Source organism: Natrix helvetica, assembly GCF_964273705.1.
Source record: "Natrix helvetica genome assembly, chromosome: 1".
Lineage (NCBI taxonomy): Eukaryota > Metazoa > Chordata > Lepidosauria > Squamata > Natricidae > Natrix > Natrix helvetica.
In genome coordinates this window covers 342238139-342259991 of record NC_138548.1, presented here as the reverse complement: position 1 = coordinate 342259991, position 21853 = coordinate 342238139, and the positions used below count along the sequence as shown (strand labels likewise).

The window sequence follows — 21853 nt, the reverse complement described above, 5'->3', positions numbered from 1 at the left end:
ATGACATCTTTGCCCCAAACCGTCACTTAATTTCTGGTTTTGGGCGAAACTACACCTGTAACGAACCATTGGTTCACTTAACGGCCACTGTATTTGTTTAACGGTGCAGGGTTTTGTTTTTCAACCGCCGCATAAAAGAGTTGTAAAATCAAGTCAGCCCGTAGGCTTCGCTAGGGTTGTAACTGGAAGGCTGCCCTGTGCTGCAAAGATTTGTAGCCTGGACTCTCTTTGAAGATCGTTCGGGAACTTCAGTTTCTTCAAAACAAAGCTTCGGGGGTCGCTCAATGGAATTGGCTGATAAAATCATGTGAAACCAGTGCTTGGCAGCTGCTTTGGTGGCCAAGCCATTTCTCCATCTGGTTGGAGATTTCCAACAACCTGAATGGCTGCTGAGGGCAGGGGTAGGGGTAATGGTGAAGGTATCACTTCTGACCTAGGCTTCACAAAATCACCAAGCAGACTCCTTGTCCTGACAAAACCCCTTTTTATAAAGCTAATGTGAATTCCCCTCATTCACCTCCAGCACAGTCCCGGCAAACAGTCTTTCAAGGGTGTTAGATATTAACATACATCGAGATAAGTCTTCCCTCAGGTCCGCTCCTACAGCAGGGAACAGGTATTCCTCTGATTGGTCAATGGGCGTGCCTCATCCCTATAAAAGGGGAACCCTCCGACCACAGAGCAAGCTGGATCACTACTACTACTACTAATAAAATGAGCTGTTGAGTTACTTCGTGTCCGCAGTCTGTCTCTCGTTGCCCAGATCCAACATTGGCGACGAGGATGGGATTGAGAGACAGATAGGACGAAGAACGCTACTTCAAGAATCTCCGGATTTGATCCAGCCCAGGAATTCGGCAGAAATTCCGGCAGCCATCTCAGATCACCGCAGCGCGGCAAATTCAAACTGAGAAGATGGCGATGCATGCTCCCCCTGCTCCTTTCGACCCAGCAACCGACGAATGGGAAGCCTTCATGATTCGCTTCGAGTGTTTCCTCGAAGCAAATGAGTACACGGGGATCACCGATGCAAGAAAGAAAAATATCTTCCTCGGCTACTGCGGAAAGGAAGTTTTCAATACGGCCAGAGACCTCACCGCGCCTACTCCAATACAAGCAGTACCATGGGCGACGCTGAAACAAGCCTTGGAAACACATTACGCGCCAAAACCGTCCCGCCATGTCAGCCGCAAAGAATTCAACATGAGGACTCAAAAGGCGGGAGAATCCATTAACCAATTTGTTGCAGCTCTACGAAGAATAGCAGCCCACTGTGAATACAGGGATTTGGAAGAGCATATCTTAGAGCAATTCATCTGTGGGGTAAGAGACATTTCGTTGCAAAAGAAACTATTAGCCAACCCGAATCTAACCCTACAGTCAGCGTTGAACAAAGCAAGAGCGTCGGAATCAGCGGAGAAATCAGCAGTGACCATACAACGAAGGGTCAGCGAAACCCAGCCAGCACCGAGACAAACCAGAGTCCACTACGAAGACGCAAGCCCCGACTACGTGGATCCCGAGTTCGAGGACAGTCACCTGATGCAGAGCAGTCACTGGAGGCCTGGGGGAAAACCCGGATCCCGTTTGCCGCCCTGCGCAAGCTGCGGAGGGAATCACCCCAGGTCTACTTGCAGGTTCAGGAACGTTGTTTGTTCGCACTGCAACAAACTTGGGCACATCGCACGAGTGTGCCGGAGCGGAGTCCCTGCCTCACGGCAGCCACCCATGTACCGCCAACAGAAGCCCAACCCAGGGGCTTGGCGAAATCAAAAAGGGCGCCCAGAGAGAAATCCACAAGTGTTTACCCAGAGAGAAACTTCCCAAAGAGCTGAACGAGCGTATTCCCAGAGAGATTACTCACAAGAAAGTGAGCGAGCGTATCCCCAGAGAGAATTCACACAGAGAGCTGAAAGAGCGTTCTACCAAGACGCTCAACGAGAGTATTCTCAGGATGTAGACGATGAGATAGAGTTGACCCAGAGAGAGGAGTTGCGAACGTATCTCACCACGATACATCAGGTCCGCCCTAAGCGGCCCAAAAGGCTGAAAGTCACAGTCCTCTTGGAGGGCTCACCCTGCGAGCTGGAAGTTGACACAGGATCAACCCTGACAATCATTTCATGGGCATCCATGAAACAGGCCATTCCCAGCCTCAGAAAGAGCCAACTGCGCGCTCCAGACGTCCTGCTACGAGACTACCAGGGGAACCAAGTCCCCATCGTGGGCCAAGGCACATTCCACATCCAGTTCAAAGACATCGAAGCCCAGCTGCCCGTGACCATCTCCAGCGCGCCATTGCAGAACCTCCTGGGGCTTGATTGGTTTGAAGCCCTGGGATTAGAAGTCACCGGAATCAACGCCGTGAGAAACAGCAGCGCTGAAAAGATCTTTAAGGAGTTCGAGGATGTGTTCAGCTCCGGTCTTGGTAAGTATGTGGGCAAACCAATATCATTTAATTTAGACCCCAATGTGGCGCCAATCCGACTTAAACCGAGACGAGTGCCTTTTGCACTCCGCCCAAAAATAGATAAGGAGATAGATAAGTTAGTGGAACAAGGAATCCTTGAGCCGGTAGATCACGCGCGCTGGGAAACACCTATCGTAACCCCAGTCAAACCAGACGGATCAGTCCGCATCTGCGCGGACTATAAATGCACAATTAATGTCGCGCTACAACAGAGCGCATATCCTGTGCCCGTAGTACAGCACTTATTGCACTCGTTGGGGCCGGGAAAGGTTTTTGCTAAGTTAGATATGGCACAAGCTTACCAGCAACTGCCAGTAGATAGCGCCACAGCGGAGGCCCAGACTATAGTGACGCACAGAGGAGCGTTTAAATGCAACCGGCTACAATTCGGCGTAAGTATTGCTCCAGGATTGTTCCAGAGCGTCATGGAACGACTGTTGCAAGGGATACCGGGAGTCGTCCCATATTTTGACGATATCTTGGTGTCCGCTGCAAACGAGGAGCAACTAAACAAAAGAGTCAGATCTGTTTTGGCCAGAATCAGAGAGAAGGGCCTCCGCCTTAAAAAAGAAAAATGCCAAATTAACGTGCCTAGCGTAGAATTCCTGGGTTATAGAATTGATGGTCAGGGAATTCACCCCACTGAAAAGAAAATTAAGGCGATCCAGGACGCCCCCACACCACGAAATCAAACCGAGTTGCAGGCCTTCCTCGGACTACTTAATTTCTACAGCGTTTTTCTGAGACAGAAGGCGACCGTTGCTGAGCCACTACACCGTCTACTCCAGAGGAACGCACCATGGAGATGGGGACGAGCCGAAGCTGCAGCATTCGCCGGGGTAAAGCGCCTGCTCACCACTGACTCACTACTTGTGCAATACAGTCAGACCCTCCCGCTGGTATTGACCTGCGACGCATCGCCTTTCGGGGTTGGAGCAGTCCTCAGCCACAGGATGCCCGACGGAAAAGAAGCACCCATTGCTTTCTACTCCAGAACTCTTTCATCGGCCGAAAGGAACTACAGCCAAATGGACAGAGAAGCGTTGGCTGCCGTTGCAGGTGTGAAACGTTTCCATGAATACCTCTACGGCCGCGATTTTGAACTCATTACTGATCACAAACCGCTGTTAGGACTTTTGGCGGGAAATCGCCCCACTCCGGTCTCCCTTTCTCCACGCATGACCAGGTGGACTGTTTTCCTGGCTGCGTACTCGTACAAGTTAATTCATCGACCGGGCTCCACTCTAGGACACGCAGATGCGCTCAGCCGTTGCCCATTACCAGACATTTTGCCAGACCCCACTCCAGAAGTACCGGTATTGCTCATTGACTGTTTGGATTCGGGACCGGTTTCTTCCTACGATGTTGCAAGGTTCTCCTCGAAGGACAATTTAATAAAGCAAGTGCAAACTTGGGTATGGAGGGGGTGGCCAAAGGGAAATGTGGGCCCGGAATTCAAAATGTTTTGGTCTAAACGGGACGAACTCTCCGTGTTACAGGGATGTTTATTGTGGGGGGATCGAGTTGTTATTCCTTTTGCTCTACGAAAAAATGTATTGAATGCTTTACATATGGGTCATCCGGGGATCGTGAGAATGAAAGCGTTAGCGAGAAGTTATGTGTGGTGGCCCAATATGGACAAAGAAATAGAGGAGTGGGTGGCCACTTGCAACCCATGCCAGGAGTCGAGACCAGCACCCCCGGAAGCGCCCGCCACAGAATGGGAGAAACCCAAGGCACCCTGGTCACGCATTCATATTGATTTTGCAGGGCCATTCCAGGGTCAAACCTTCCTCATAGTTGTAGATGCTTATTCCAAGTGGTTAGATGTAGTCCTAATGACATCAACCACGGCAGAGGCAGTTATAAAGGTTCTTCGGCGACTTTTCGCCACCCATGGTCTACCAGATCTCTTAGTATCGGACAACGGGCCCCAATTCACGGCCATGCAGTTTGAGACATTTTTAGCAGGGTTGGGAATCAGACACGCCCTCATCGCGCCATTCCATCCAGCGTCCAATGGTCAGGCAGAAAGAATGGTGCGGTTCGCGAAAGAGGCCCTCGCCAGGATGGGCCCGGGGGATTGGCAAACACGCATTGACCATTACCTCCTCATTCAACACATTACCCCGAGCGCAACGACGGGTAGGAGCCCCGCTGAACTACTAATGGGTCGCCGCCTACGGTCTCACCTGGACAGGCTCCACCCGAATTACTCTACCTCGGCTCCCCCAGACTCTACAAGTAAGGTCAGGTCTTTTAGAGAAGGAGACACTGTTTATGCTCAAAATTACACAGGGGGGACATTGTGGATACCGGCAAGGGTCATTGGCATCATGGGCCCTCGATCGTATTTGTTAGAGCTAGAAGATGGGCGGAATTGGAGAAGGCACATCGATCAGCTTCGAGGTCGCCTAGCACACTCCAACTTAAGGGATGAGGGCGAAAGTTTCCTGTCCACAGAAAGACAACCGCAGGGAAACTTCATCCCAGGAAACGACGACACCGGCGAGCTAAGCGGGGGACAGGACATCACGCACGCAGCTGAGCAACCCCCCGTCATCACAGCCGCTGAGCAAACCCCCGTCATCGCAGCCGAACAAGATACCAGGGAAAAGAGCATCGAAAACGCAAGACCTCCAGAAACAGAAAAAGCACCCGATCCTGCAACTACTTCAAACCAACAGGAAACCAGTCCTGCAAGCACTTCAACACAACCTGAACTCCGACGTTCCTCCCGAACAAGACAAACACCCACCTACCTAAAGGACTATGTCACCTACCGCAACGTCCCATCTAGGAGGGGAGGGGTGTTAGATATTAACATACATCGAGATAAGTCTTCCCTCAGGTCCGCTCCTACAGCAGGGAACAGGTATTCCTCTGATTGGTCAATGGGCGTGCCTCATCCCTATAAAAGGGGAACCCTCCGACCACAGAGCAAGCTGGATCACTACTACTACTACTAATAAAATGAGCTGTTGAGTTACTTCGTGTCCGCAGTCTGTCTCTCGTTGCCCAGATCCAACAAAGGGTGAATATATAACCACAGACCTTATCAGGCTTGGAGAGCTGCCAGGCCGATACCTTCCGAACGCAAGAAAATACTTGGCAAGGAGTCTCTGAGAGTCACCAACAAATCTTCACGCTAATTAAGTGAACTAATTGTCTCCTGCAAACTCCCCTCCCCTTTCGCTCCTCTTTATTTCCTATGGGAGGAGCCGTTCACCATCCACCTATGGCCTTACTCCCAAGTCGACCCTTGTTCCTTAGCTGTTCCCTTCTCCTGGCAGCTCTACACATGTGCGCATCGGGAACAGGCTCCAGCTGTTCTTCTGCCCCACTGATCTTTGCCTCGGAAGGCAGCTAATAACTATCGGACGGCCCTGGCCTGATCTCTGCTTCTGACACAGAGCCTTCATCAGAGCCTTCCCCAGACTCCAGGACTGGCCCATGTTCCTCCCCAACCTCCTCACTGTCTGAATCTGCTGCTAGCTCTGCTGGCCGCTGGTGGGCCACAACAGTATCTCAAGGAACTTCTCTTCCTTATGAACATGCCCAGGCTGTTTAGTCCTTTTTGGGGTTTTTTTTCTTTAGGTTCGCTCCCCATGTGAATAAATCAAGAGTCTGCAAGGGACAGACTTCTCTTAAGACACAGGCCCCATCAGGTTTGCTCACCAAAGCCTTTTTGAATGACGCTTCTATTCCCCCAGGCATTTTCTCTAGTTGATATGTTCACTTTCACCGAGTACAGCACCTTTGGGAAAACCATGACCTGGATGACTGAGAATCTCCATAAAACTCGGATTAATTCAGATCATCCACAGGCTGCAGGCCTAACTCTGGTCATGCATCTCCAGCTCAAAGGCTCCGATAAGATATGATGAGCCAGGCATGAAATGGAGAAGAGGAGGCCATTCGTCTGCCTGTGACTCATTTGCCACCTGGCCTGCCCAGCGTGGAACTTGATCTACTGTACTCTGAAACATGGCTTGGTGAGGCTTTGGGCTCCCATAACTAAAATTAGCTGGTGTCTCTTTGCTTACAGAATTACTCAGGTGAACTCAATTCCTTGGTGGCTCTGCATGAACTCTACAAGTACATCAACAAATACTATGATCAGGTGAGGCTATTTTCCTTCCAGCTTGGGTTTTGGTTTGGTTTGGTTTGGTTTGTGGGGGGAAGGGAGATGTAGAAGCCCCACACCCATCGTCCTTATTCTGATTGTGGTGACAAATGAGTGCCAAGAAGATTGTGGCTCTCTTTGGGTGCTCCAGTGGCGAAACCATACCTTCAGATTGTACTCCACCAGGGGGTTTTGGAGCATTGGTGACTAAAGAGAAAGCAATCAGCTTCTTGCGTTCTGTCAAACTGAATTGAATAAACTTAAAGCTCCTCTCCCTCCATGCCTCAGACATCGGTTTTCATACTCCTCCTTGGCTTATGAAAGGGTCAGTAAGGAAAGGAGAACTGGGGATCCATTTTGAGCACAGGGAAGAATCCAGTTCTCCAGATCTGAAGGAGCACATTGTACTGTTAGAACATCACCATCAAAAAGGCCCCAATGCTAGTAGATGCCCCGTATCAGGCAAGGAAAAGCTTCCGGGATTTGGGAAGGTTTAGATCAAGGGTATCAAACTGGGTTTCTTCGAGGGCTGGATGAGCATTGTAGTTCTCTTCCATGGGCCGGCTTGGGGGAGTGGGGGGGGTGATGGAGGCCTCCTGCAACACTATGCTGGCCAAAATGGGGCACAAAACACTCCCCTCATGCCCCGTTTTGGTCAGCAGGGTGCTGCAGGAGGCCCTGTAGGTCGAAAACGGGGGCGTGGGGGCCAGGGGTGGATTCTAGCTGCTGCTACTGCTAGTTCGCTCAGAGATGTGCCGTGCGCACGCTTGATGCACGCTGTGCGTGCATCCACTGGGCAACAAAAAATGCCCTGCGCATGCGCAGGTGGCAAAATCGACATGGTGGCACTATAGGCGCCACCAAGAGAGCCAGTTCAGGGGCATGGCAGGCCTGGGTCACTGACCAGTTCCAGTAACCCAGGCCGCCAAGTTACTACCGGTTCAGCGGAACCAGTCCGAACCGGTAGGAACCCACCCACCTCTGGTGGGGGCCATTTTGTCTGTCAGAGGCACCGCCAGCCTGTCCTTTGCTATTTTCAGGCTGGCCAGATTTAAGCACCTCACAGGCCAGATCCAGCCCCCAGGCCTGGGGCTGCCCCATAGGACACATCTCAGGAAGCTAGAGCTTCCTTCCTTTGAGGCATTCCCTCAGATATCCAGGCATGTTGGTGAAGGCAATCCCTGGTTAACAGCTCTGGTTCTGCCCACAGATCATCACCGCCTTGGAGGAAGATCCGATCGCACAGAAAATGCAGCTGGGGTATCGCCTGCAACAGATCGCCGCAGCCGTGGAGAACAAAGTCACAGACTTGTGAGGTGTCCGAGGGTCAGTTCGGGTAGAAAGAAAACAGACAGCACCCACCGCCGTCCCAACCGATGCTCTATGCTGAGGTGGAGAGAAGCAGCAGCAGCAGCAGCAGCAGCAGCAGAGGGTCAGACAATGCCAAGGGCGAGGAGGTGCCAGCGAACTACTTTTTTTTTTTAACAGACTCTTTAAAAAAAAAACACTTAAAGTAAAACAATAATAATGAACTTGTACCCAGAAGCCAAAAGGCTCCATCAGATGAACTGAGCCATTTTCAGCCAGGAGGCCAGATGTTATGAATGTGCCAAGGGAGTTTTAGAGAACTGTGCAGCTGTGAGGGATGCTGGATCTTCACACACACACACACACACACACACACACACACACACACACACACCCTGTGAAGAAAGAGGTGGGAACCTGAACTCTCATGGAGCTTCCTATGGACTTTCTTGGATTCCTTAGCGAGAGGATCCTACTGGCTCAACATGGGGAGATTCCTTGCTGCGCTTGGGAATCTCAGCACCCAGCGAGACGTACTTTCCTCTGGAATGATGGGGGGACGAGCCAAGACGAGCGCAACGGACAAAGGATACAGGCAGAGGAAGGAAGATCCAGCTTCCAACTGGCAGAAATCCCTGAAAGGTTGGGGGGGGGGAATCGCCTCCCTTCCTCCCACCTACCCGCTCAAGACGGTCCTGAAGTTCCCTGGGCGTGTGCCTTCCTGTAGCTGCTGCTTCCGGCACTTGCCCCGCTCTGCTTTCCTCAAAGCACAAACGACACGACCACCGCTGGCCTTGCCTTCCCGACAATGAACGGGGGCTGCCAATCGCTCTGCAGAGAAGAGCGGAGGCCTGTAGGAGCTTCAAGGTTTTGAGGTCCCTCCCTTGCCCCTTTGGGTTAGCACTTCTCGAGTAACCCCCCCCCTCCTCCTGAGAGGTTCCTTCTCCCTAGGCACCCGATTCCACCTTCTTCCCCCTTTAGAGACTTTCCCACCATTTTTTTCAGACGCTTCTCGGAAGGATGACAAAGCTGGGGATTTGCCAGCTTTGATTTTTCTCCTCCACCCTGGCAGGTTTTGCTATTTGTATGCTCATTTGTTGCTATGCCCTCCTCCTCCTCCTCCTCCTCCTCCTCCTCCTGAGAGCAGCTAGATTTACAGGCATTGGCAGACAATAATGTTGATCTCCATGTCGTGACAGGCACCGTCTGCTGATTTTTGTAACTTAATCTGCTATTAAAGAACAGGGGGGGGAAAGCCAAGCAGAGGACACACACACACACACCCTTTTTGGGGGACCAGCTTTATTCTGATTAAAATTAAGCCTCAGCAATGGGTTGCCCAATTAGCGTTGCCTAATTGTTCCCCAGTCCTTTCTCTGGAGAGATGAGGTGAGCTCACCAGCCCTCTTAATTTCATTTCCTTTGTCTCTCTTTGTCTCTTCTCCTTGTCCATTATCTGTTAGTAACCCAAATCCAGGGGGGAAAGAACCCTTCCATGCTCCAGTCAGCTATGCTCTGATAGATTCGGATCTTTCTTCATTACTAGTTTAATCTAATGCCAGAAATAATTTCATTTTACCATTCGGTATCACAGGCTTCTTCAGAGCTCTGCAAACCCTCTAGTACAGGGGCGTCAAACACAATTTCATTGAGGGCTGCATCAGAGTTGTATTTGACCTTGGGGGGGGGAGATGGAGTGGACGTGGGAAGGGTGGGCATGGCCAGCTCGACGCCACTCACGTCGGGGGCATTTGTGGTGGCCTGAGTGCTCTGCCAGAGAAAACGGGCTTCCGAGCTCCGTTTTAGGCTACTACAGCCTCCTGCAATCCTGCATGCAGCCCTCCCGAGCTCTATTTTCGCTGGCAGAGTCAGAATGGGCCAGTCCTTTGCTGTTTCTAGGGCGGCCCCACGGGTCAAATCTAAGCACTCTGTGGGCTGGATCAGAGCCCCCGCTCCTTGAGTTTGACACCCTTGCTCTAGTAGCAGTACAATCTTTTGGGTGAGTTGTGCACAAGCAGGTGGAAGTGGCAGACACACAAATACTCTCACATTTGTAGGTATAGGCAGCAGCAACTAACTTTTATTGCTCAGGTGAGATACACTAATGCCAGCTTTTAAGTTCAACAAGTTTTCAAGAATGTGGCTCAACTTAAAAAAAAAACACAAAACCAACTACATATTGTATTTGGGGACAAAAGTACATTGACCGCTTGGGGAGAAAATGAAATGTCACATAAGAAATGTCTAAGCAGCCTACTTGGAGAGAGTTTTTATTTATGCCATTATTTAAAATCAGCTACCAGAGAGCGGGATTTGGATTGAATATATGGACACTGCTGGGATATAGTTAACCATTCTGCCCTGTGCAATTTCCTAAATGAATGCAGCCCTGATATTTTTCTTACCCTATGGGATTGGGGAAACGCAGATGCTGTCTGAGGCCGATGTATGTTTTCACCCGTGTAACCAAACCTTAGTTTCTAGGCAGGGAGATTTAAAGGAGAATCTCCCAAGGTAGTAAGGAAAATGAGCCACCATTTCAAGTTTTACTGAGGTCACCCATTCTCTCTCCTAACTATTTTTGAAAGTTTTCCTCTGCGGCCAACTGCTTTTTCAGAAAGAGATTGAACACTACAAACGCGTTTAGCTTTTATGTAAATAGGAATTTATATGAAAAATCCCGTATCGATGGGAATTCATTGGATGCCTCTAACAGCACACAGAAATCTCTGTACTTTTTTAATCTCCTGAGTCAAATATCCATAACAGGAAAGGAAGGTGTGAGAAAGGCATGGAATATCCCACAGGTGCTTTTTCAAGAGGCAACTGGACTTCCTTTGTTCTCCTTGAAGACATTTCTCATCCACGAAGTTTCTTCAGCTCTGAAGTCCAGTTGCCTCTTGAAAAAGTATCTTTGGGGCAACCATGATCTGAATGACTGAGAATTTCCATAGACGAGGCATTTGATTTGAGCTGAGAACACTCAAAATGGTGCGGGCTATTTTGAGCGTTCCCAGTTTAGATCAAAATAATCCCGACCTTCTCACGTACCTTCTTCTCCTAATAGATACAGGTCAACCTGCTCTTGAAGCCGAAAGAAATGGAGAAGTTTCACCATCTCCCCCCTTTTCTTGGCTGGCCTTTGATGGGTATTTAATAGCAGCCTGAACCACAGATACGGGTAGGTGATAATACTTCAGTTCTCATGACACAGAAAGTTTGACCCACTGATAGCAGCAGAATAATCGGGCTGGACCACAACAGGACTTGTTTAACAAAACAAGGCTGCAGCTGCTCCCCTCTTTACAGCAGCAATTCTATTTTGGCAGCAAGTCCAAGTATGATACATTAGTAATTTACCTCCAGCAAGGTGTGTTGTTGACTTTTGGGGTTTTTTCCCCTATATACAAGTACTGTATTTTTTGGAGTATAAGACACACCTTTTTCCCTCAAAAAAGAGGCTGAAAATTTGGGTGAGTCTTATACACTGAATACAGCATTTTGTGGCCTCCTGAAACCCCGCCCACTTCACCAAAATGGCCATGCAGAGCCTTTAGGAAGCTTTCAGAGTGCTCCTGGGGGCTGGGGAGGGCAGAAAGGAGCAAAAAATGGGCCATTGAACAGGAGCCAGGAACACTCTACAAGCCTCCTAAGGGCTATTCATGCCCTTTTTTTGAAAAAAAAACAAAACAAATAGGCTGTTTTTGGGAGGTTTGCAGAGTGCAAAAACTTTTTTTTTAAAATTTGCCTCTTCAAAACCTTGGTGCATCTTATACTCTGAAAAATACGGTAGTCCTCGACTTAACAACTTTTTGTTTAGGGACTGTTCGGCCCTGAAAAAAGTGACTTATGATCATTTTTCACACTTACAACCAGGGGTGGGTTCCTACCAGTTCTAACCTCTTCTATAGAAGAGGTTCCACAAATCTACTGTGCCATTTAGAACCAGTTCCAGCTCCCTCCCCCCGCCCGTCCGCGCCATGCTTGCCCCGCCCACCGCTCACTGATTGGCTGGCTCACCAATCACCCCGCCCGCCTCTAAGAGTCCTATCTAAACCTTAAAGTCTTAAAGCTGTCAAGTTTGAACACCCCTAGGTTTTTTTTTCTAAAGGGTTAGGGGTGCAAGGGTCTTGTAACTTGACAGCTTTAAGACTTGCACACTTCAATGCCAGAGTTCCTGAGCCAACATGACTGGAGGAGGAATTCTGGGAGTTGAAGTCCACAAGTCTTAAAGCTGTCAAGTTTGAACACTCCTGGGGGGTTTTTTTTCTAAAGGGCTAGGGGTGCAAGGGTCTTGTAGCTTGACAGCTTTAAGACTTGCGTGCTTCAAATGCCAGAGTTCCTGAGCCAACATTTTGGTTGCTAAGCAAGAGTATTGTTAAGTGGGTTTCACCACATTTTACAAGTTGGCCACGCCCACCCAGTCACATGACTGCCATTTTGCATTCTGAGCCAATAATCTGCCTTTCTTTCTTTTTCTTTCTTTCTTTCTTTCTTTCTTTCTTTCTTTCTTTCTTTTTCCTTCCTTCCTTCCTTCTTCCTTCCTTCTTTCATTCGCATTCTGGTTCAGCGCCTTCTTACCCACCCCTACAAATCTGCTCTCTTAACTGATTTGGAGTATTAGGTCATTATTAATCTGAAAACTTTGATGGACAGCCCCAGCCTGGTTTTCCTTATGATTGTTGTTGTTCCATAGTATACTGTTATTGTAGATACTGCTCTGAGCAAAGTAGGGATTTTTATCATGAAATGAGAAGTTTTGTCTGTAAATAATCAGCTTAGATTCCAGATGACTTTTATGACAGAGCAAAATTCTTACATGGTAATTCAATAAACTTTAATATACAACACAGAATGTGGCTCCCTCCTCCTTGTTAATTGGCTTCCTTCCATATGCATCAGATCTTCCAAGGGGGAATGTGAGGAAAAATTGATGATTGTTTTTTTACTGGATTTATTTTTGCCTTTTTTTTTTTGCAGAAAACATCCATAAAATTAGCAGATAACAGGGAAGAGCATCGGCTCACTTGCACTAAGTTTTAATGTAGTTAAATGAGATATTGTATGAATGAGATAATGTATGAATGAGATATTGTAATTTGCTGACTGCCGTTTATGACATATTTGTAAAGCAATTGCTGTGATTTGTCCAATAAAACAAGACTTAAAAGTGGTATATGAACCTAAGTACCACCATGATTTGAAGCAATTGTAGATATCATGTTTAAAGCAGGATATTGATAATCTGGAATCAAGTCTTATCAAGAGAAATCATACAATATGATATTTTATTCCTCAACAAGAAATGATAAAGGGGCAGTGATTCAGTTCACACATCATATTGAGACACAGAATGGGCCTATTATGGGTGAGCTCCATTATTTTGACTTTATAAACCATTGTTTATTTTTATTTATTTATTTATTTATTTATTTTTTATTTATTTATTTATTTATTTATTTATTTATTTATTTATTTATTTATTAGACTTGTTAGCCGCTCCCTCTCCACGAAGGGACTCAGGGCGGCGTACAATAAATAAATCACATGTTACACGATTAGACATTACACGGTTAGACATTACACGGAGGAGGTATAAAATCACAACAATTGTTACAACACATAAACAACAATAATAGTAAGGTTAAAAATTAAAATACCCCGATTTAAAATTTTAAAATGTAAAAGTTTAAAATTGCCAGGAGGATTAGAGATAGAACTATAGTTGAGCCAGGCCAGCTAGTTGGAAAAGGTGGGTCTTGAGTTTTGTACGGAAGGAGCGGAGGTCGGTAGTAATCCTAATGTCGGGGGGGGGAGGTCATTCCAGAGGGCTGGGCTCATCACAGAGAAGGCCCTACTCCTGGGCGCCGCCCTCTGGCACTGCTTAGTGGACGGCACCCGGAGGAGTCCCTCTCTGTGAGAGCGGATTGGTCGTAGGGATGTATGGGGCATGTATGGGGGATGTATTGTCTTATGGTTTACTGTCCCAGAACCATAGCTGAGTCCTAAAATCCTTGGTTACGGCCAAGTAATTATTTATAAAGTTCTTAATTGGACAGATGTGGGAAAGTACTAAATATTTGATTTCTGTTTGTGTGCCATCAAGTTATCAACTCTTAGCAACCATATAACATGGCAGTTTATTCCTAACTCATTTTTGAAGTCTGCCATTTTTTGCACTTATCACCACTGTAATTGAGTCTCCTGCTGTTGATTGTCCTTTTCTTCTCTTTTCTTCCACCTTTCCCAGCATTTGAGCCTTTTCTGGAGAGCTACATCTTTGCATCATGTGTCCAAAAGAGAATAAGTCAAGCCAATTATTTGGGCCTCGAGTAAGAACTCTGGCTTAATTTGTTTCATGATCCATTGGTTTGGTTTGGGGTTTTTGGCTGTTCACCACCACCAAAGTTCAAAAGCGTCAATATTCTTCCCTTCTTCAAAGTCCAACTTTTGCTTCCATGGATTCTCACAGCTTGTGTGATCCTGATTTTTGTAGATAACACTATAGCAGGGGTCTCCAACCTTGGCAACTTTAAGACTTGTGGGCTTCAATTCCACTGAGGGATTCTGGGAATTGAAGTCCACAAGTCTTAAAGTTGCCAAGGTTGGAGATCCCTGCACTATAGACACATCACGCCATTTGAATATCTTTTCCAGGGCCCTCACGGTTGTTTCTACCAAGTGCTAGTCTTTGTTTTATTTCTTGAGTGCTTGTTCCTTCAATAGTAAACACAGACCAGCACTTGGTTGATCCTAAAAGGCAGAAGCTATTCATAGGATGGGAGAATAATCATATTATTTGTATTATATTGTAAGGAAGCTACACTTATTTTGGGTTTTGGCTCCTTTCTATGGCTGTTTGAACTGCAGACTGATGCAGAAAACGTTGGGCATTGCTCAACCCACCTGTGACCGATTAAAGTGCAATCAAACATGTCTCTGCTCCAGTGGTGAAATTCATTTTTTTTTTACTACCAGTTCTGTGGATGTGGCTTGGTGAGCATGGCAAGGGAAGGATACTGCAAAATCTCCATTCACTCCGCACTTCTGGGAGAAGGATATTATGAAATCCCCATTCCTTTCCCACTCTGAGGCCGCCAGCCAGAGGTGGTATTTGCCGGTTCTCTGAACTCCTCAAATTTTCCACTACCGGTTCTCCAGAACCTGTCAGAACCTGCTAAATTTCACCCGTACACTGCTCCCTATGATGAAAAAACTAAAGTCCATCCATGTGAATGTATTTGAAAGTCTCCATATATAATGGAGTAAATATATTTTCTATTGTTTTAAATGGTAGAACACAATCAAACCCTTTTTTTTTTAGTGCCGGGCTGCAGACAAGTTTTAATTTTTATTACCCTTACCCTTATTATTTAGGTCCTAATTACAAACCGGAATGCCAATAAGCTTCAATATAACTTTTCCAAATTATTCCATTCAAATTTCATTTGCTCTAGGATAATCTTAAGGTTACCAGATCTGGGTTGCCGAACTGCTCAGTGCCACTGCAATTTCCCCTTTGCTGCCATATAGAGGCCGTCTGGATTTTTGCCGCTCAGATCATGTGTAGCCCTAGCAACGCAAGTTTGCTTCGAGGAGACGTTACCAAGCATCATACCTTCCCGTCTCCACTATAAATTGATGACTGCAACAATAATAAAGACCTTAGGGCCCAGGTGCTGCTTTCCGAAGCAGCCTGCCCTAATCCTTCTGCGCTGCGTTAAAACCTGCGAGGTGGTGCTGGGGAAAACATTCTGTCTGACAGTGAAGCAGTTCCTTCGGCCAGTCTCTTTTTCGTTCCTTCGTGCTTTCTTGAAGGAAAGCAACCTGGGCTGTCAAGGCAAATGGGCGAAAGAAAGACCGTCACCCCGCAGTGGTCTTGGCACGACGGGCGCCCACGGCCGCATCTCAGAGAGAATCAGAATAGAGCCGGAAGGGACCTTGGAGGTCTTCTAGTCCAGCCCCCTCCTCCAGCAGGAAATCCAATGCCATTTCAGACAAATGACTGTCCAGCCTCTTCTGAAAAACCTCCAGGGATGAAGCACCCACAACTTCTGAAGGCAAAGCTGTTCCACTGGTTAATTGTCCTCACTGTTAGGAAGCTCCTCCTTAGTTCTAGGTTGCTTCTCTTCTTGATTAGTGTCCACCCATTGTTTCTTGTCCTGCCCTCTGGGTGCTTTGGAGAAGAAACTGACGCCCTCTTCTTTGTGGCTTTCTGGTGAAGCTGCGCGCCTAGACTCGCTTCCTGGATTGGGAGGGGAGCCCGGTGTTGGACAGATGCGGCGGGAGAATCTAGCTAGTTGAGCTATGGAGAGAAAGGGCCATGGGACCGAGGAGGTGGTGGGGGCAGTTGAGCTGGGTGGCATTCTTGATGGATCTAGTCATCGAGGCAGGGATGTTTTTCCTGCCAAAGGATCCTTTTTTCCCCACGGTATCTGAGGGATCTTCCTCTGCATGGCCTGGGTTTAGTCGACGCGGGCGCCAGATCTGCCGGATCCTTTCATCCCGTGAGCTCGGATGCGCGGGAGAGGGGATCCCAGCGTCAGGCAAAGCGGGAGAGACGTGTGACTTTCCACGGGCAGCAAATCGTTCGCCCGATTCGTCCTGTGGTTTTATGGCACAGCAAGGGGATTGAGAAACAGCATCCGGGCAGGGCCCTCGCGGGATTTCCTGCCTCGCCCAACGTATGCGTCGTTCCACTCCGTAGTGCAAATCAAATCCGGCCTCGTTCAGACGGAGCATCAGCTCCCGGTTCAGCAACAGTTCGCGTTTACGCGGCTGCCACATTTAGGCTGCCAAAACCAGATGGTTGCCAGGTGGCAGCCGAGAGCTTCCGTGTCCTCTTATTTCGCCACGTAGCGGCTCCGCGGGTTTTTTGCCTTCCTCATTCAACAACCTTTCATGTAAAGCAGCCAACACAGTAAGGTTGGGTTAGGAGGTATCGCTGAGGGAACGCTACCATTTTGATGTACAAAACAATAGTATTTAACAGGTAGAATAACACGAGCGTCTGAAACTTTGGGCGTGTCCAGATGTGCTTGTTCCTTCCCAAAAATATTTTGAAAAATAAGATATGTTCGCTGACATCTGCAATCCACTGACTTCAATTCTACAAGCAATTGGAACTGCCCGACCCCATTTGGCTGGTCTAGCGAGTTGTTAACCCGGCCACCTAAAGAAAGGGAGCTTGAGGAGTAGAGAAGTTGACAGTTATTTATTAATTTAATAAATTTATATGCTGCCCATCTCACTGTCCAATATTTCAAGTGACAGCCCAGCTTTTCTCATTGGCATGAAATGGGGTTTTTCCCCCCCCTCGGGGTCGTTTTCAAACTCAATTTTTATTTTGTCAGCTTCTCCCCTCATGCCAAATCTAACTCTGTTCTATTTACAGTAGTTTTTATGGTATTATCCTGCTATCAGACAGACTGACAGAAAGAAAGACCGATGATAGTTCTGAATCCCTTTACATATTTTCTTCTGTATTCTTAGCATCTATAAGTGGCCTGCTGTGCAAATGGTTTAAAACGTGGTTTGTTTTAACCATGATTTGCTAAAACAAATCACAAACTGGCTCAGTTTCCCTGTAAGACCCAAATACATTAAGCCAACAAGAAGGCACCTACATTTTGGCTGTGCATAATTATGAATAACCCATCAACACGGGAATCAAAAGTCACCCAATAAAAATGAATCCTGCAAGAATGAGGAGAAATGTATTTTTTTAATACAACGTGTAATTAAGCTTTGGAATTCACTACAATGCTATGCAAGGCTTGCTACCACATTGGATGGTTGGCCAAAATGGGTTGGACCTCTTGATGAAAGTCCTGGGAATCCATGGTTACGTTCTGATCTAGGCTTCTCAAGAGCATGAAGCAGACTCCTCGTCCGGATAAAATCTCTTTTATTTACATTAAAGGGAATTCCTCTCCAGCAAAAGGCAAACTGTCTTTCATGAGTTTTCACAACTACAGACCTTTATCAGGTTTGGAGAATTGCCAGGCTGATGTCTTCCAAACGCCACTCTGCAGCAGACAATATTTGGCAAGAAGTCAGGAACAGATCTTCACTATAATGAATTGAACTAATTGTCTCCTGCAAACTCCCCTCCCCTTTTGCTCCTCTTTATTCCCTATGGGAGAGACCATTCACTGTCTACATGTGGCCTTACTCCCAAGTCGACCCTTGTTCCTCAGCTGTTCCCTTCTCCTGGCAGCTCTGTGCATGCGCACACTGGGAACAGGCTCCAACTGTTCTTCTGCCTCACTGATGTCCGACTCTGAAGGCGGCTGATAACTGTTGGGCGGCCCTGGCCCCCTCTCTGCCTCTGACACAGAGTCCTCATGAGAGCCTTCCCCAGACTCCAGGACTGGCCCATGTTCCTCCCCAACCTCTTCATCGTCCGAGTCTGCTGCCAGCTCCACTGGCCGCTGGCAGGCCACAGCAGGTTATTAGTCATGATGGTGATGTATGATGCCCTTTTGGAGGCCACCTGCCAGCAGACTAATGGGCTTCTTTGTGCAGTTGTTTAGCTACTTTAAAAACAGCCTGCTGGATGAAATGGGCCAGAAGTCTGATCCAGCAGGGCACTTATTTATTTATGACACAAGCATTTGGCACCATACATTTGTGTAGTGTGGACACAGTTGCCACAAAACCCCAGGGAGGTTGGAAAGAGTTGTCTTACTAAAATGGAGAAATTTCTTGCAACCCCTGAACGCTTGGGGATAAAGCAAATGTTTTATCATGCCACCATCAAAATCTGGTGGACACTTTTTGGATTAGATCAGACAGATTGGGCTACGCTGGACAAATCTGTCTTTGAAGCAAGATTTCGTCCCCTTCTGCCTTTGGGAGATGTTCATCCAAGAGACTATTGTGGGTTTCTTGAGTGCTGTAAGCATTTTGGAAAACATAATTTGAAAGGGGTGATTTTTTTTTTAAAAGGGGGCTGTTTTTCTTTTGAATATTTTATTCCTTTGGCTGCTGTGTTTAAAGATTTTGAAAGAGATTTGTATTGTGAATCAAGAAGTCACCAAAGATAGCTCTTCCAGGAACTTGGTAGGGGACTTTTGACAAGCTGGCCCATGTGCAAATCATAGAAATAAGAGAGAGAGAGAAGGAGGGAGGGAGAACACTAATCTGATTCATACATGCCAAATAATTAGCTAAAGTAAACCAGAATTTATCAAATAAACTAGAAGGCAGTGTTTACACACAGTGGACTAAGCCAGAGGTTGTATTCAGCCAGTTCTGACAGGTTCTGGAGAACCGGTAGAGGAAATTTTGAGTAGTTTGGAGAATCGTCAAATAGGCTGGCCCCACCCCTGATGCCTCCCAACCTCCCAGCTGATCTTCTTTTGTTGCCCTAAACAGGAGAAAGGAGCTGGGAAGCAGGTTAGAGAGGTACGGAGGGAATGGGGATTTTGCAGTATCCTTCCCCTGCCACGCCCACCAAGCCACACCCACCAAGCCACGCCCACAGAATCGGTAGTAAAAAAAATTGAATCCCACCACTGGACTAAGCCAACAAAGTACAAACCACATTATTGGTAAACATGATGGGGAATCTATATCATTGGAAATGCTTCCCAGTTTGATCCGATGGTTAGGCTAGAAAATCCTGCCTTAGCCATAAAAGCTAAGCCAGCTGGGTGACTTTGGGCCAGTCATTTTCTCTCAGCCTAACTCACCTCACAGGGTGGTTGTTGTGAGGAAAATACAGGAAGTCCTTAACTTACAACCGTTCCTTTAATGACTGTTCAAAGTTACAACAGCAATAAAAGAAAGTGACTTATGACAGTTTTTCAGACTTACGGCCATTGCAGTATCCCTGTGGTCACGTGATCCAAATTCAGACCCTTGGCCACTGACTCATATTTATGACGGTTGCAGTGCAAAGTCAATGAGGAAGACAGATTCACTTCACAACCGTGGCACTTAGCAACAGAAATGTTGGGCTCAATTGTAGCTGTAAATTGAGGACTACTTGTAGGAGGAGGAAGGTGTGTCAGATATATTCACCACTTGAATTATTCTTTTTTTTCATGTTTTATTTATTTTATTTATATAACATTCAAATTCCATCGAACAGTGTGTGATCTGGGTACAGTTATTTTTGAAAAATCATAATCCACAGATTTATTATTGTATGCATCATCATAATATTAAAATACAATAATATAATGGCAATAATACTTAACATCTTCTTTAACAACTCTTCACATTAATATTTCCTCTTTTTATATCTCCTCCTTTCTGACTCCTGTTTCTATTGTCTAGCCAATGATAAAATACATCCCATATCAAAACATATTCAGTTTCTTTATCCTTAATAGTGAGTGTTAATCTACCCATTTCAGCGTATTCTAATATTTTCTTAATTACTTTCTCATCTAATGGAATCTCATTGTTTTTTTCATTGCTGTGCAAATACAATTATGGTTGCAATTAGTATATGTAAAACCAGACATATAGTCTTTTTATCACAGTTTTCCGGTATAATGCCCAACAAGAATACCTCTGATTCCAAGTCTATGTGTTGCTTTATCTTTTTTTCCAACCAAATATGTATTTTCGCCAAGTATTTTTTAGCTTTTGGGCATGTCCACCACATATGGTAGTATGAACCAGATGATAGATTACACTTCCAGCACTTAGCAGAATACATTTTTGCCAGTCTCCCCGATACAAAATGCCATCTATAAAACATTTAGAATAGAAGAATAGAATAGAATAGAATAGAATAGAATAACAGAGTTGGAAGGGACCTTGGAGGTCTTCTAGTCCAACCCCCTGCCTAGGCAGGAAACCCAATACCGTTCCAGACAAATGGCTATCCAACATCTTCTTAAAGACTTCCAGTGTTAGGGCATTCACAACTTCTGGAGGCAAGCTGTTCCACTGATTAATTGTTCTAACTGTCAGGAAATTTCTCCTCAGTTCTAGGTTGCTTCTCTCCTTGATTAGTTTCCACCCATTGCTTCTTGTTCTACCCTCAGGTGCTTTTATACAGATTTTCTTTGTATGCAGTTGACATAGCCATTTCTTGAATTATTCTTTATAATAATAAAAGCAGGATATAAGTAAATACTTTTTTGTTTTTAAAAATCATTTTAATGAGACAATCCCCTGCCCTTACAATGAATGACTGTCAGCCCAACCTCAATTTCCCAGAGAAGGATAGGTGTGTCATAGGCCTATGGCCGTGATGGTGAATCTATGGCACGCGTGCCACAGGTGACACGCAGAGCTCTCTCGGTGGGCACGCGAGCCATTGCCTCAGCTCAGCTCTACCATGCATGCGCGCACGCCTCCCGCCAGCCAGCTGATTTTTTGGGTCCCCGCTTTTGCTCCGAGGACGCTGCATGGAGGCCTACTAAGCCCAAATTGGGGCACGGGGGGAGGGCCGCACGCACAGATGCAGAGGGGTGGGGGGAACACAGGGGGAGCACATGCCCATTCGCGGAGGGCGGGGGAGGGAACGTGTGCATTGCATTATGGGTACAGGCACACGCAAACGCTTTCGGCACACGAGGACAAAATTTAGCCATCAGTGGCCTATGGGCTGCAGCAAGACCTCTGCATATGTGCCTTTCTCCTCTCATGGACATACAGGAAAAAATAGATCGAGGGTGAGAGTCAGCCAACTGTACAGCGTAAAAGTTTGCATTTCTCTCCTGGCTATCTGTAAATGCTGATCTATAAATACCCACCCGGGAGATTCCAGATTTTGCTTTGGCAGCAAAGCAGCAACAGAGCCAGGAAAATATTAGAGAGCAAAGCAGGAAGCCGTGGCAACAGGTGCAGAGCGACGAAAAGGAATGGTAAAAAGAGAACTTCCCAGCTATCCTGGCCCGGAGTTGCATTGGAGACTTGAGTGCAGTCCAATCCAAACTCTCTCTCATCGACACAGCTATGCCAGGGGATTTGGGACGACCCTCCCT

At 46.8% G+C, this 21853-nt stretch overlaps 1 protein-coding gene across 3 annotated transcripts in view; it reads left to right on the top strand.

Moving 5' to 3' along the window:
• The window catches only part of PLXNB1 (plexin B1), a 205177-nt gene extending 192091 nt beyond the window's left edge, over positions 1 to 13086 (top strand). For all 3 annotated transcript variants that reach the window (XM_081947378.1, XM_081947379.1, XM_081947380.1), the window contains 2 exons: positions 6519 to 6593; positions 7807 to 13086. In XM_081947378.1, the coding sequence (XP_081803504.1) occupies positions 6519 to 6593; positions 7807 to 7911 (180 nt within the window). In that variant the 3' untranslated portion in view covers positions 7912 to 13086. The remainder of the gene's footprint in view (positions 1 to 6518; positions 6594 to 7806) is intronic.
• The last annotated feature ends 8767 nt before the right edge of the window (positions 13087 to 21853 follow it).